The sequence below is a fragment of the Papio anubis genome, chromosome 15, assembly GCF_008728515.1.
Source record: "Papio anubis isolate 15944 chromosome 15, Panubis1.0, whole genome shotgun sequence".
NCBI lineage: Eukaryota > Metazoa > Chordata > Mammalia > Primates > Cercopithecidae > Papio > Papio anubis.
In genome coordinates, this window is record NC_044990.1 from 70191516 (window position 1) to 70208437 (window position 16922).

General features: G+C 38.4%; 1 protein-coding gene across 2 annotated transcripts in view; it reads left to right on the forward strand.

The window, feature by feature from the left end:
* Positions 1–16922, forward strand: part of GPC5 (glypican 5) — a 1499214-nt gene that overhangs the window by 318946 nt on the left and 1163346 nt on the right. For both annotated transcript variants that reach the window (XM_017951348.2, XM_031655721.1), the window contains exon 4: positions 11847–11980. In XM_017951348.2, coding sequence (XP_017806837.1) covers positions 11847–11980 — 134 coding nt within the window. The remainder of the gene's footprint in view (positions 1–11846; positions 11981–16922) is intronic.

The following is a 16922-nucleotide window of genomic DNA, read 5'->3' on the forward strand; positions in this document are numbered from 1 at the left end:
GAAGGAAAGCATGATATTACATTTGAGTACTCTAGGAAAGGAGCATTTACATCATCTCCTGCATTGTCATGTGACTATTTCCAACAAATGAGATATTTGAGAACAAAAGTAGTAATTCATTTGCATAAATGGCTATTAGCTTTGTTCTGGGGACTGGGAGAGGGATTGGTAGTTACTGGGAACAACTGTAAACACGGTCAAACAAAATACTTCCTGTGCTCTACTCCACATTGCTATAGGACAAATCCCACCCGGGATGTGCAAACCAAATGCTGGCGAGGTTGATAAATAACCTCGAGTTGAGAGATCGAGAGCAATTTAATTTCGTAGGTAATATTTTAAACACACCTGAAAAAATGGAAACAGGCAAGGAGAAAAAAACAGAAGTAGAGACTGAAAAGTACAGGGTGACTCCGGAGACTGTAACACAATTTAGCTGAAGCGTAGGATGCTCAAAGTGGAGTGCTGGGAAATTTCCAGCTTCAGCTGTAAATTCACATGAAACAATTTGGCTTGTCTTCATTAGGAGATGGGAAGAACCACCAAAGGCTTTGGTTCAGAGAAGCAGTGCGATCAGAACTGTGCTTTAGGAATATTAATCGGGGGACCTGGAGGGAAGGATTAGAGCTGAGAGAGTGTTGGAGAGAAAGTCAGCAAGGAAACCCTTCCATCTATCTGAGAAGAGCTAATGAAAGCCCACTCTTGAGTGAAGGAAATTTCAGTGCAGGAGAGGGGAAGTGAAAAGGCGAGATACCTGATGAAAACAGAACAGCCTTTGCTTGCACATTTTGTTGTTGTTGTTGTTGTTTTATTTTTATTCACTTTTATTTATTTTAGACGGAGTTTCACTCTTGTTGCCCAGGCTGGAATGCAATGGCGTGATCTCGGCTCACTGCAACCTCCACCTCCGGGGTTCAAGTGATTTTCCTGTCTCAGCCTCCCTCCCCGGTAGCTGGGACTACAGGCGCCTGCCACCATGCCCGGCTAATTTTTGTATTTTTAGTAGAGACGGGGTTTCACCATATTGGCCAGGCTGGTCTCGAACTCCTGACCTTGTGATCCGTCAGCCTCGGCCTCCCAAAGTGCTGGGATTATAGGCCTGAGCCACGGCACCTGGCCTGCTCGCACATTTTAAACCCCTAGCTGGTGCTGTTTCTAAAGCATCTGCATACATTTTCAGCTTTGGAGTAGTAGAGAAAATCGGGTCATATTGAAAGTATTCTCCATTTTCCTTTTATCTAGTTATTATTTTTTAAAAAATTTGCTTTTTCAATTTAGGATTCTTACACCCCCTGATAAATGAAATGGTCAAATTTTGATTTTACATGTCTAGAGATATTACGTAGCCTCTCAGTTTCCCCTAATCTTTTTTTTTTTTTTTTTTTTTTTGAGACGGAGTCTCACTCCGTCCCACAGGCTGGAGCGCAGCGGCGCGATCTCGGTTCACTGCAAGCTCCACCTCCCGGGTTCACGCCATTCTCCTCTCTCAGCTTCCCGAGTAGCTGGGACTACAGGCGCCCGCCACCACGCCCGGCTAATGTTTTGTATTTTTTCAGTGGAGACGGGGTTTCACCGTGTTAGTCAGGATGGTCTGGTGGTCCACCCGCCTCGGCCTCCCACATTCCTGGGATTACAGGTGTGAGCCACCATGCCAGACCACTTTCCCCTAATCTTAAACGTGCTTCCAGTGGCCTTTTTTCCCACCTTCTCTGTGGTTTCTCACAACCTCAATATTGATATTGTAGTAGCTGGCCTTCTTCTCTTGATGAGGAAGAGTCTCCTGGTTTGTGGTACTATCTAACTCATGAGGGTTTTAAATGTCACAAAGCTCAATGGTCACAAAAGGAAAATTATTATATATTCTTGGAGATCATATGTAAAAATGTGATTGAATGAAGCTTTCCTGAGTATGACCAAATTAATAGCACAATTTGGAATTCTACTCCCATCTGCATACTCTTGCCCTCAGGGTAGAATTCCTCTCTTTTCTTTCCACTAATAATTCAGGTTTTATCTAAAGATTTCCCTGATGACCCTGGTTCCCGGTGATTTTCTCTGGCTCCTATACCAATCATGGCTTAGAGCATTTCTTTGGCACATACTTTACACCCTGTTGAGATGTTGTTTCTATTGTACTGAAGTTAACTTTATATAATTATCAATTCATTTCATACTTAGAAATTCTACCTCCGTAACTAGATTATAAACTCTTTGAAGATAAGCAATTAGGGAGTAAAATGTATTTTAGTCCTAGTTCTAGTTTTTATTGCCATTATTGATGATACTTCACACAATTAAAGAGAAAAAAAAAATCCTACATTTGTTTATTTATTTACTTATCTATTTACCAAATCCTCACAGCTGCGTGTGAATTAAGTATGTCTATTTTGCAAATATCAAAGGATGGACAGAGCTTGCAAGTGAATTCATTAAGGTTAATAGCACGTGTTCTAAAACCTGCAGTTGCCCGTTTGCTCTGGTGAGTCAGCATCCTGCTAACTGCTGCCAAAGGCTTGGCCTGCCTCGGCAGATGTGCAAGCTGCCAAGACCCTCCAGCCAACCCCACATCCTTGAATCTGTGTGCTCTGACTGCTGGGATCAAGTCTATGAAGCCTTACTTTCCTGTTTATACTGGTGACCATCAGGAGCTGAAGGCTATTGGATTATCCAAGACCATTAGTCCAACCTGTGTGTTTGATCTCTCCTGCCTTCCCAAATCCAACACCAATACCTGCACTACCTCTGAAATCTGCAAGTCCGATACCTCACATTATGGTCATTATTTCCTACCATTCCAGTTGACTTACTCCATTATTTTTATTTTTATTCAGTTATTGACTTGATATTCACAAAATAGATCAGTGGTTTAGGAAACTTTTTGCAATGCAATTTTAATTGAAAAAGAAGAATATAAAATAACTATGTAAAAATTCATAGTAAAAAGACAGCTAATATAGAAAGGGCTGATGGACTTATGGGTGTTTTTGCCAGTTTTAGAATAAAATGTATTCTCCTTTATTTCTAATCCCAAAATCACTTTATCTTATGAAAATGTTCAATGTACTTACTCTTCTCCTTCATTTTTTTTTCTCTTATTTCTCCCTTTACCAAATCTCCATTTAGATGATCTAGTACTTTTAAAGCATTAGAAGCCTTGGATAATGCTGTAAAGAAAGGCCTTTCAAATTCAGGTCATGTGTTTAAACTACATGTCTCCCTGACACTTCCACACCATGGAAAATGTTGTCTCACTTGTTTTGCAATGGAAGTATTTTGGATCAAATTATATGAAATGAGGTCTCTACATTAAAAATATAATCTTGTGGTAATGGCTACTCTCCGCCCGAAAAAACAAACAAAACAGAATCTCACTAGATTCCATCCCTTCTCTAGGCTATGTCCCATAAATCTGCCTTCTTTCTCCAAAACTCCGTGAATGAGTTGTGTATTTCTTATTTATCTTTATCTCTTGCACCCCCACTGATCACTGTGCTTTCTTCCCTGCCTCTGTGTTCAGACTGCACTCTCCACAAATCACTGATGGTCTTCTTCTGATTAGAGCCAATGATTAATTTGCATCTTCATTTTACTTGAACTTTCAGTAGCTTTTGAAACATTTATTCATTTCATCTTTAAAAACAACAACAAAAGTTTTCTGCATTTGCAGGTTGAGATAACCCACTCTTCTGAGATTGCCTTATTTCTCCTTGAGCTTCATCTCAGAATCGTTTTCAACTTCCTTTGGTCTCCACATCTAAATGTTGGAATGCCCAAGAATTAGTCTTCAGCACTGTCCTCCCTCTGTGCTCATCCAACTGCCTGCTGTTGAAAACCACATTTCTGTACCTTGCCTGATCTCTCCCTTGAGCTTTCAGTTCAGGTAACTAACAGCGTATTGGACAGCTCCTCTTGGAAGAGTGATTGTCACAGGAAGCCAAATATGTCCAAGAGAGACTTAATTTCTTACCAAACCTCTTCCCTTAGTCTTCTCTATCTCATTTAATGATACTTTCATGTGCCCAGTTGCTTCAGACAAAAGATACCAGAGATTCATGAATCCATCTTTCTTTCACTTGCTATGTTTAATCCACCCTCAAGTTCTGCTGTCTTCTCCTTCAATAAATAGATCCAGATAGATAGACAGAGAGATCCAGATAGATAGATGTTCCAACTGGATCTCAGTTCTCACAGATCACCCTTAGCAAAGGCAGCATCATCTCTTCCCTGAAACACTCAAAACTTCATAGCTGGATTTACTGTTTTTATCTTGTCCATCTTCCTTCCCCTCCCCTCTCCTCCCCTTCCTTCCCCTTCTCTTCCCTTCCCTTTCTTTGATGGAGTTTCACTCTTGTTGCCCAGACTGGATTGCAATGGTGTGATCTCAACTCACTGCAACTTCCGCCTCCCAGATTCAAGCGATTCTTCTGTCTCAGCCCACTGAGTAGCTGGACTTACAGGCGCCCGCCACCATGCCCGGCTAATTTTTGTGTTTTTAGTAGAGACAGGGTTTCACCGTGTTGGCCAGGCTGGTGTCGACCTCCTGACCTCATGCGATCTGCCTGCCTCAGCCTCCCAAAGTGTTGTGATTACAGGCATGAGCCACTGCGCCCGGCCCCTTGTCCATTTTCTCATGTCCTGTGCAGACCTCTCTCCAAGTGACAGCCAGTGTGATATTTTCTTTGAAACATTAAAGAGATCATGTTACTGCTATGCTCAGAATTCTCCAGTTACTTCAGAGCCCACTTAGAACACAAACTTAGCCCTTGGTAGACCATGATGATCTGGCCAGTTTGCCTCTTGCCTTGTCCCCCTACGCTCCCCATTACTATGTGGCATTTTTCAGTTGCTGTGGCCTTTCTTTCTCTTCTATTTTAGTGTTGTTCTCTCTGCATATAAAGCTTTTCCCTGTGATCTTCCCATGGCTGCTGCTTAATGTTATTCAGAACATAACCTAAATCCTACTTTCCAAACAAGTAGAATATAGTATTTAAACCAATTGACCACCTGGTTGAAGCGCCCTATCCCCACTCCATCCCATTCCACTACTAATGATGCATTTTTAACTAAATAACAATTAATACCTAAAGTTGTCTATTTAATGTCATAATTTTAGTTTTCTCACTAGACTATAAGCTCCTAGAGAGAAGGTTCCTTGCTCTATTCCCATCTACTAGAATAATGCCATACCAATAATGAGGGCTCAGTGTATTGATTGACATTGTCATCTGTAGCTAAACAAGAACAAAAATTGATTTGGCTTTCAGTCTTTGAACTTTCTAAACAAAGGAGTCTTTAAAACTGGAAATAAGAAAGGAAAGAAAAAGAGAGAAAGAGAAAAAGGGGAAGTAATTGAAATCCTTGGTCAATTCTCAGTATCTCTATTCCTGACTTTGAGACAGTTCAGTCTGAACAAATTAGCCTACCATTAGGGATTGGTTTTCCATTTCTTATTTGACTACATTGGCACTGCAGCCTCAGCCTGGTGGTTTTACATAAAAGACTAGATTTTTCCGAAGATTTCTTGTATCTAAACACTTGTCACTTTGGCCTACAAGTTGGATTTTCCAGAGTCCTAAACTAAATGCTTTAAATCCACCCACACAGTCAGTTTAATTAATAATTATGAATAGGAATGAAATGCAGAAGCGCCCTCTGGTGGTTTAATATATAGGCATGCAAAAATAGCAACGTGGACTCAAGATTCTGTTCACAGTGGTGTCAATAGGAGATTATTAAAATATGCTTCTGCTTCTCCCTGTCTTTCCCTTCCTCTCCCTCTTCCTCATTCTTTTCCTTAATTCAAAATATAATATGAGTTAGAATGGGAAAATTTATGACAATGTCTAGCAGAAATCCGTATGGAGAAGCAACTTGTGGAAAATGGAAAGGATCCACGCCTCCAAGTAAACACTTTTACAGAAGACCTTCTTTACTCTTTGCTAACCATAGCGTAAACATACCTCTAATCCTTGCCAAGCAGAGATAGTATGTGTTTCCTCTCTTACTCGACCTTAACATTGCTTTATTTGGTTTTCCCCAAGAACTGGGGCAGTGCTTAATGGAGTCTTAATAATTTATAACCTCCTATAAATATTCCTTGTTGCAATGCTAGAATGTACTAGTGTTTTAAAAGTGGTGTTATGGTCACAACTTTTATATGTTTTCCGTACCTGGCTTATGGAATTATTTGTTCCTTGAATGTAGCATATCTACTATTTGGATGGCAGTTGTTCCATAGTTTTAGAGCATAATATTTTGTAATCACTTTTGTTTTTTGTTTTTTGTTTTTTTTTTTTTGGAGACGGAGCCTTTCCTGGGTTCATGCCATTCTCCTGCCTCAGCCTCCCAAGTAGCTGGGACTACAGGCACCTGCCACCACGCATGGCTAATTTTTTTTTATATTTTTAGTAGAGACGGGGTTACACCATGTTAGCCAAGATGGTCTCGATCTCCTGACTTTGTGATCTGCCCACCTTGTCCTCCCAAAGTGCTGAGATTACAGGAGTGAGCCACTGCGCCCGACCTGTAATCACTTATTTTTATTTACTTTTTTCATTTCTATTGATACAAATGTAGCAACATAGTAAAAGCTTTTCTCCTCCTCCTTTTTTGTGGGATGGGGACAGTATATTACATGAATTCTCTTTCTCCTGCATCTGATTTTCCTTCTAACATTTACATTTTATATACATTTTATGATTTCATCTATTTGCATGGGTTTAACTATTGGCTCTATGCATGCGATTCTATTCATTAACTTGGTTTTGATCTCCAATCTATTATTTAGAGCTGTGTTTTAGAAATTACCTCACAATTAAAGCTCAAAATGAGAATTAATCTCCCCCTCCAAAAACCAGGTACACCGTAAACTAAACTTGTTCTACCTTCTAACTTCCATCTATCAGTGTCTGGCTCTGTAATCATCCTGATTACTATGTTTAAAACCACCAAGAGCTTTAACTTCTTCTTTCTTGTCTTGTATAGGGAGTCAAGCCCTAGTCAAATACCATTCATTGCACTCATAAAGGAGCTTCCCCTTTTCCTCTCTTATTTCACTGGTTCTGAGTTTATTCCAATAGTCTCTTACCTCACCTATTGGAATGGTGTCTTTGTTGATTGCAATGACTATAACAGATCTTTCTAAAACAGGGCTCTGATAATTCTGTTCCCTTGCCCATTAATTATTCATATAGTATAATAGTCTGAAAAATCAAATCCAAATCTAATGTATCTGGTACATTACCTCTGCCCCCATAGTGACCTGGCCTTCCTAAATTTGTCCTCTTTGGAATAAAACTAACATCATGGACTTTCTCTCTGTGTTGAAGAAATAGCTTCTCCAACACAAAGACCAGATTTGTGGGAACAGATTTTACCCCTAAAATCAGCCAGCTCTTTTAGAAACTATTTCTCAGAATCATAAGGGAATTGAACACGAGAAATAAACTCAAATTTGTTGCTATAACTGAAAAAATTACCAATAGTCTATTTCTTCTGGATAGTTTAAAATTAGCTTTTAGTATAATAATGTGAGTTATTTAATGTAAGGGAGTATAGCACACGTGTCCACAAAGTACCTTGTTTCTTATTTTATGTATCATTATTATTATCAAGCATACATGCAGACTCATGCCTTATGTAATCTCTTAACTGCCTCTCTGTTAACACCAAGCATCCTAGATGTGACCTGAAGGAAAGCAATTAGTTACCTTTACATACAAGCGACTGTGAAGTGAGCCTGTGCCTCCTCCACTAACCCAGGTTGCTTAATAATCACTTGAACTACCTCAGCATTTTTTGCTTTTCAATTTGTAATATTTTAAACATTTTTGCTTTTCAAATTGTATTATTATTATTAAACATTAAGGAAGTACTATTGCAAAAGAAATAGAGATTCTGGGGTGGGCACGGTGTCTCACGCCTGTAATTCCAGCATTTTGGGAGGCTAAGGTAGGAGGATCACTTGAGGCCAGGAGTTTGAGACCAGCTCAAGCAACATAGTGAGATGCCATCTCTACAAAAAAAAAAAAAAAAAAAAAGGATTAAAAAATAAGCCGGGCATGGTGGCATGTGCCTATAGTCTAGCTACTCTAGAGGCCAAGGTGGGAGGATTGCTTGAGCCAGGAAGTCCAAGGCTGCAGTGAGTCATGATAACGCCACTACACTCCAGCCTGGGCGACAGAGTGAGATCCTGTCTGGAAAAAAAAGAAAGAAAGAAAACAAAAACAAAAAGAAACAGAAGCTCTGCTTTGTGAATCAAATGAAAATAAACAATTTAAGTTATTCTTTACAAAGTTTTTTTGTAAAAAGCTTTGAAAGTCTGAAGATTTGAATAAGACTGAGTGCACAGATGGGGGAGGCTCCAAAGATAAGTTTGTGCTTTTGCACGTAGTGCCAAGATTACAGTGAGAATGGAGAAAGTCAGCTAAGTGACAAGCAGTTGTTGAAACAAATAACTTGATCAGAACGGTGGAAGTGATATGGGCTAGGAGCAACTAAGAGAGTCATTTCAAGGTGAAATGGGAACTTGAAAATCAGTGGGAAGCCTGGGAAGAAACTGAAAGCCGGAGTAGATAAGCATTAGGGAGGAAAACAATTTTTTGCAAGACACTCCAGACTGATTGCAGGGGAAAATGGTAGAGACCAGGGAGGAGAATTAAGAAGGAAATTGCAGTATAAGTCAAAGATGAAAAATTGTCAACATAAGTGTGAAGGTTTTTTCAATAGCAAGAAGGTACTAGTATTGAAAGGTGCCACCCAAATTGGCTCACCTCAAGGGAGCTAAGGTGACAGGGTAATGTCCTGATAACAGATGGTTTTCCTTTTCTTTTCAATAAAGTATGAAGTTGAGCTCCCTCATAGCAAGTCGACAAATATAAGGGCTTTGAAATTTACTTGCGTTTATTAGAATCAGCTATATATGCTTGTATCTTTGGATACAATCAAAGATATCTTATAAGTCTATGGCTAGAGCATTTTCTTTTGTATTTGAAAAAATAATTGCAAAGATGATAATGGGGATAAAGGTGTTGCGAGGCTGGTATTTTTCAGCTCTCCGTCCGCCTTGCTTGGAAACATGGTCAATAGCAGTTACAATCTGAGGTCTGATGAGGGAGGGACAGGATGAGATAAGATTTCTCTGAACTCATAACTTCAAAGTAGTTTTATTTTCTTGAGTTTCAAAGACGAGAAAACTAAGATACATAGAAGTTCCATAACTCGCCTCAAACCCTATGGCAAGGCATACTGGATCGTGATTGCAGATTCTGTTTCCCTTTCTCTTTGCTTCTTTATTTCAAACTGTCCTGTGGTGTGGTCAAATAATCTTACTCTATCCACTTAAAAACACTATCAACTTAGATCATCTTCCCTGGGTTCTTGTTACTAGGAGTTGTTGATGAACCTATAGCGAACATACTTTCCTCCATTTTTGTGAATAATTTAGCACCTTACTAATAGATTTATACTTTACTATCGCTACTTTTCAAAGTGGAAATTCACTTTGAGTCTTTTACCACCTTGTCTTTATGCTTCTTTTGCTTCTGTCAATCATTTGCCCAGCCCTGTTGACTTTGCCTCTCTTCTATCTGTAACTCATGAACACTGTCACTATTGCAGTTCAAAATTAAAATTTCTTATTCAGGACTGCTTGAAGAGTCTATTAACAGTTTACTTGCCTTTAATAGTTTTCTCTCTCTAGTCCAACTTCTGCAATGCGGCCTCATGCATTTACTAAACTTCAGCTGTGGCATTTTACATTTTGAGCAACCATCAGGAGCTTTTATCTAAAAAATAAAGCTCCTTAGCCTGGCGTTTAAAGCCCTCCAAAATCTTTTCTCTAACTTACCCTTTAAATATAATTTCCTTTTATGATTATCTTCCATGACCCACCTTTCCAAGCAAAGCAAAACTTTTTCAATTGTCCATGTCAGCCTCATGTTTTCTGACACCTACCCTCTGAGGACTTTTCCTCTGCCCATCATCACTGTTCTTTGTTCTGAGAAAATTCTCTATCAAATCCATCTCCAAGTGCTACTCTTGTCCCTCCTGTGCATCTCTGAAATCCACTTCTTCCATTTTACAGCTTCTCTGCCGACTTCGGGCCCTGACATTTTCCATGGGCCTTTTGAAGGACGTCTCTTCTCCCTCTGTCTGCACGGCTGCTGTGATGTGGAAATCTGAAGCTGCACTTTCCCCACTTGGAATCTTTTTGCCTGTGTTCCATTTGCTCTCACAAGTCCTTTAGCTCAGTCTCCAAGTCATACGATGGCTTGTTTATGTCTTTCACACCAGCCTTACCTCTTGCTACACCCATTTCTCACAGCATGTACTTCTTGTTCCAAATGCACAGTGTAGTTACTGTAACCATATGTTACAATGTTTTGACATCCTTGTAATGGGTTGCTCTTATCATGTTATATGACAATTGCTATTTTACCTGTGTAACTTTCATCCCAACGGTGTACATGAGGCCATGCCTTATTCATATTTGTATCTCTAGCATCTAACATAGTAGGGTACAACAGATATTTATTTTTAATTTGATTGAACTGAAATAACCTCAACATATCCAGGTTCAATGGATGCTCCAAGTCTCATCCCGATGGGTAGTAGCCTTTCCCAGGGTAGTCTTTGCTGATATCCTTCTTCACCCATCACCCCTACCGGGCAAGGATCCCACCTCTCTCGGACATCCATTGTCAGTCGCACTTTTTTGACACATACAACTTGCATTTTGATGGTCAGAAGGATTCCTTTATTTCTTTCCTCTTAAATTACAAGCTCTATTAGGAGAAACTTTAGTTACTCCTATTTTCCCTATTATAACATTTAATATATGTGCTTTGCAAATACTAAAAGTGAAAGAAATATGGGTAAAATAAATGAAATGGATACATAGCTTCTTCAATACTCATTACATGGAAAATCAACGAGATCTCTAACTTTAAGGGAACTTTGGAATAATTTATTCTAACTTCTTCGTTGTGCACATTAGGAAATCGCATTCAAAGAGGTTCTGTTACGTTTTTAAGGTCTCAGTGTGAAGAAAGGAAAAATTAGGATGAGAACCAGAGTCTCTTGATTCCAGGCAATGCTTTTACGTATTTCCAATTATATTACTCTGCCTTTTCAATTATATGAGGTATCATATAAATCTGTTTGATGCTTTACATGTAAAGTAATTACTTAATTTTTTCGATGATACTTATGTAAATTATACAGATATCTTTGCTAGATAAGTATTAAAGAAACAGTATGTTTTTGATGGGGATAAATTGTTTTTTAAAAGTACTGTAATAACACCCTGAAATCACACCAGTTTGAGAAAGAAGATGCAGAACTATTATAAAAGGAGATCTTCATATTAATATTCATTGTCATTTCTAAGAAAGGATCTTAAGAAGAAAACTACAAAGATATTTGCTTTTGACCTTAGAATTCATTTATAAAAGGACCACATATTCCATAGCAAATTATTTCATTTTAACATAGGACAAGTATGTGATTAGTTATACATATAAATCATAAATAATATCTATTTTGATAAAGTAATATTACATAAATAAGTCAGTTTATTAATATAGTCATCTGATTTTGGCATATCTTGCACATGTATACTGCATACCACATAAATGTCCATGATGTCCATTTATCATAATTGCCATTTTATACAGATAATTTACTTCCCTCTGTTTGAAAAACTAACAAACATTGTATATTATTTTAAAGGTTACTATTGAGGTGAAAGCAAGAACATGTCATTGTTTTGACTTCTACGAAACATCACATTCTCAGAAAGATGGAGCATGATTTCTAACTGCCTTTTAATGTTTTCTATTTAAAAGGTAAATAAGATTTGTGGCCGCCCCATAAGAACACCCACACAAAGCCCCCGTTGTTCTTTTGATCAGAGCAAAGAGAAGCATGGAATGAAGACCACTACAAGGAACAGTGAAGAGACGCTTGCCAACAGAAGAAAGTAAGACATTTGTTTTACAACCAGAAAGAGAAAAGAAAGTAAGCCATTAATTTTACAACAGAATAGAACATATTCAATTAAATAGAATAAAATGCAATATGGATGAAAAAAAAAGATCAACATTCATTAACTTTAAAATTCAGTGGCTCCATCTGTTCCATTAATTTGGAAGATAGGTTCAACTTATAAGACCAAGAAAACTTCCTGTGATAATGGAACATTTCGATAATATAACATGGAAGGCCGTATCGGGGGCCCTGGGCACATGCGACATCGTGCACTTAAAATGTGGCCAGTGTGACTGAGGATTGAATTTTTAATCTTAGTTAATTTTAAATTATAAATATGGTTAGTGGCTACTGTATTGGAGAGTGAAAGACAGAAAGATAATAGATTTACATGATGTGATAGGTATTACTGAATGTTTAACATATATTTTTAAAAGTTTAATAAAAAGAAGTTTTCATACTTTTTACATGAAATGCAAAAAATGGTTATCTGTTGATTCAAAATAATAAACATCCCATAGGGTTTGCTAACTCACATTTCTACCACTATGCGCATCATTATTCCACAGGTTAAATTCAGGCCTTGTTTTGCGTTCCTTTGCTTGATAATGGATGCTTAAGAGGTAAAGCTCTTAAAACTAGAGGAAATTATTATTTGTGTGTGTGTCTAGTTGACCAGTCAGTGTATGTCCTGGCAAACACTAGATTCTAAGTCAGTACTTTTTGAATTGGACTGAAATTCAGAATTTTGTATTCATTTATGAAATAATTATTTCTAATAATACTCTATGAATAATTCATATATAAAGTATTTCACATAACGTTTCTATAATCTAAAATCTGTTTCTTTCTTTTTTGGGATAGGACACCGAATTGCCACATTCTCTCATCAGATGGGCTGTAAGCATGGGATAAAGATCTGGGCTATTGCTGGCTATTTTCTACAGCTAAAAAGAATTAGCGTTTTATTTTACATGTAAAGTAGCTGTTCTTTTTATCTAAACACCTACAATGATCAGCAATCATTTCTTGCACTTGAGAAATCAGTGTATTTTGTCTAGGGTGTTTGTATAATAAAACCCAGCTACAGAAGATTGGAAGTCCTTCAAGGCGATGTATTTCACCACCAAAACAACCCAGCTGGAAAACAAAACAAAACCCAACCTTTAATATCATCTATTCACTAGCAAAATGAAACCAATGCAGGTGAAATGTTACAAACTGGCTCAGGAACAATAAGGGACTCAGACGAATGAAAGTTTTTAAAAGTATCTATTCTGGCCACTGAATAGACCTTCTTGTCACTAATCTTGCAAACTCATTATTTTGATATCCCTGACCGTCCAGCTATGATGAGCCATTGTCCATGAATGAGCGTAGATCCATCACATGCTTGTCTCCTGCCACACGGAGTGAACAGCCATAGGAACTGTACACGAGTCCACTTATGCATTTCAATTTTACGCTATTTTTTATTTCCACTCTTTAGTGGGGCTTCATTGCCATGGCATTATATTTCTGCTTGTTGCTTATTTATTGTGCAAGTTTCTCTACAAACTAATTCTGAATTTTATGTATCCCTCATCAACTTATTTTTCCCCATGATGTTCTAAATTTCCATTGAAATAGGTGGGTCATGTAGCAGGAGTAGGTGCTGAGTCTGGGCTACTTTTGCATGTGCCTTGTTCTTTCTCTACCTGCTTGAGCCTGATTTCCAATAGATCACTTCCATTTGGTTGTAATTACTTCTATTTAAGCCTAGTCTTACAGCCTGGCAGATCAAATAGTACTTAGTTCATCATGGCAATCTCAGGTTGCACAGTCACTTGCTAGGTCATGGCCAAGTGTGTAGTTTCTACCAGGGCTCAATTGCAAAGCAACTAACCAAACAACCAACTAACCCACCCAGCCATGAAACTTCAGATACCACTGAATAAGTAAACAAGGTCATCTGGACTCACCATCAGAGCACCTTGCAAATGTGTAAGCAACAGAGCCTTTTCTTTCTCATATTAAAGCTCTTTGGGGCTATTCTGTGAATGGACTAGAGCAACACACCAAAATGTATAATATGATTTTTTTCTAGTATGTAAAGGAAGCTAAAAAGCATTGTATCTCTTCCTGAGTTTTAGGTTATCTTAGGTGCAGAAATTTTCCTTTTATATAAGAACAATTTCCCAGTAACATCCAGGCCACATGTAGAAACATTGTTGAATTGTCAAGCACTTGAAATGTCAATATTTTTCACCACAGAGGCACACATATTTCTACTAAGACATTTGGGATGAAGTGATCCATATTTTATTGTCAGCATTATGTCCTACAGGATATCTAGATAATCAAGGCTCCTGTTTGCCATGGATTGGGAGAGTTTTTGAGGTCTAACAGTGAAGGAGTCCTTGCCAGCTAAAAGTGAATTATTTCCAATTGTCCTTACTAATTGATAAGGAGGTAAAATAATTTGCCAAATCATTGGCTGCATAGCAGGTATCAGGACATATTTGGATTTGCCCAAGTAGTCACCACGTATAAAGGAACATCTGTAATTGGAGTCACCCTCTGACTCTGTTTAGGATAAGCCAACCTTCTCCAAGTCCGTCTCAGTGTGCACAGACCAGCCAAACAGGCGAGGTAAGTAGCGAGGTGTTAGGAATCACCACCACTGTATTTTTTCATGTTTTTGAAGTGGCCCTAATCTCAGCAATTCCACAGGTATATGATACATTTTCATTTTAGTATTTTTGTCAGGAGAGGAATTTCTTTTTTCTTATTGTGTTCAGCTCAACTTTTAGGTGGTTCATTTTATTTCTCTTTTCCTTTATTTTATTTTCTTTAAGTTCCAGGATAAAAGTGCAGAAAGTGTAGGTTTGTTAAATGGGTGTATGTGTGCCAAGGTGGTTTGCTGCACCTATCATCCTGTCATCTAGGTTTTAAGCCCTGCATGCATTAGCTATTTGTCCTAATGCTCTCCCTCCCCTTGCCCCACACCCCATGACTGACCCTGGTGTGTGTTGTTCCCCTGCCTATGTCCATGTGTTCTCATTGTTCAATTCCCACTTAGGAGTGAGAACATGTGGTGTCTGGTTTTCTGTTCCTGTTAGTTTGCTGAGGATGATGGCTTCCAGCTTCACCCATGTCCCTGAAAAGGACATGGTCGAATTCCTTTTTATGCTGCATAGTATTTCATGGTGTATATGTACCACATTTTCTTTATCTAGTCTATAACTGATGGACATTTGTATTGGTTCCATGTCTTTGCTATTGTAAATAGTGCTGCAATAAACATACGTGTGTGTGTGTGTCTTTATAGTAGAATGATTTATAATCCTTTGGGTATATACCCAGTAATGGGATTGCTGGGTCAAATGGCATTTCTTGTTCTAGATCCTTGAGGAATCACTACACTGTCTTCCACAATGGTTGAACTAATTTACACTTCCACCAACCATGTAAAAGTGTTCCTATTTCTCCATAGCCTCTCCAGCATCTGTTGCTTCCTGACTTTTTAATGATCGCCATTCTGAATGGCATGAGATGGTATCTCATTGTGGTTTTCATTTGTATTTCTCTAATGATCAGTGATGTTGAGCTTTTTTTCATATGTTTGTTGGCTGCATAAATGTCTTCTCTTGAGAAGTGTCTGTTTATATCCTTTGCCCACTTTTTGATTTTTTTTTTCTTGTAAATTTAAGTTTGCAGATTCCGGATATTAGACCTTCGTCATATGGGTGGATTGCGGAAATTTTCTCCTATTCTGTATGCTGCCTGTTCACTCTGATGATAGTTTCTTTTGCTGTGCAGAAGCTTTTTAGTTTAATTAGATCGCATTTGTCAATTTTGGCTTTTGTTGCAATTGCTTTGGTGTTTTTGTCATGAAGTCTTTGGCCATGCCTATGTCCTGAATGGTATTGCCTAGGTTTTCTTCTAGTGTTTCTATGGTTTGGAGTTTTACATTTAAGTTTTAATCTGTCTTGAGTTAATTTTTATATGGGGTGTAAGCAAGGTGTCCAGTTTCAGTTTTCTGCATATGGCTAGCCAGTTTTCCCAACACCTTTTATTAAATAGGGAATCCTTTCCCCATTGCTTGTTTTTGTCAGGTTTGGTGAAGATCAGATGGTTGTAGATTTGAAGTGTGATTTCTGAGGTCTCTGCTGTGTTCCATTGGTCTATATATCTGTTTTAGTACCAGTACCATGCTGTTTTGGTTGCTTGTACTATAGTTTGAGGTCAGGCAGTTTGATGCTCCCAGTTTTGCTCTTTTTGCTTAAGATTGTCTTGGCTATATGGGCTCTTTTTCGTTCCATATGAAATTTAAAGTAGTTTTTTCTAATTCTGTGAAGAATGTCAAGGGTAATTTGATGGGAATAGCATTGAATCTATAAATTACTTTGGGAAGTATGGCCATTTTCACAATTTTTGTTTTGTTTTGTTTTTGAGATAAAGTCTCACTCCATCACCCAGGCTGGAGTGCAGTGGTGCAATCTCGGCTTACTGCAACCTCTACCTCCCAGGTTCAAGCAATTCTCCTGCCTCACCCTCCCAAGTAGCTGGGATTACAGCATGCACCACCACACCTGGCTAATTTTTGTATTTTTAGCAGAGATGGGGTCACCATGTTCGCCAGGCTGGTCTCAAACTCCTGACCTTGTGATCCGCCCACCTCAGCCTCCCAAAGTGCAGGGATTACAGGCGTGAGCCACTGGGCATGGCCTGCTATATTGATTTTTCATATCCATGAGGATGGAATGTTTTTCCATTTGTTTTTGTCCTCCCTTATTTCCTTGAGCAGTGGTGTGTAGTTCTCCTTGAAATGGTCCTTCATATCCCATGTTAGCTGTATTCCTAGGTGTTTTATTCTCTTTGTAGCAATTGTGAATGGGATTTCATTCATGATTTTGCTCTCTCCTTGTCTATTGTTGATGTATAGGAATGCC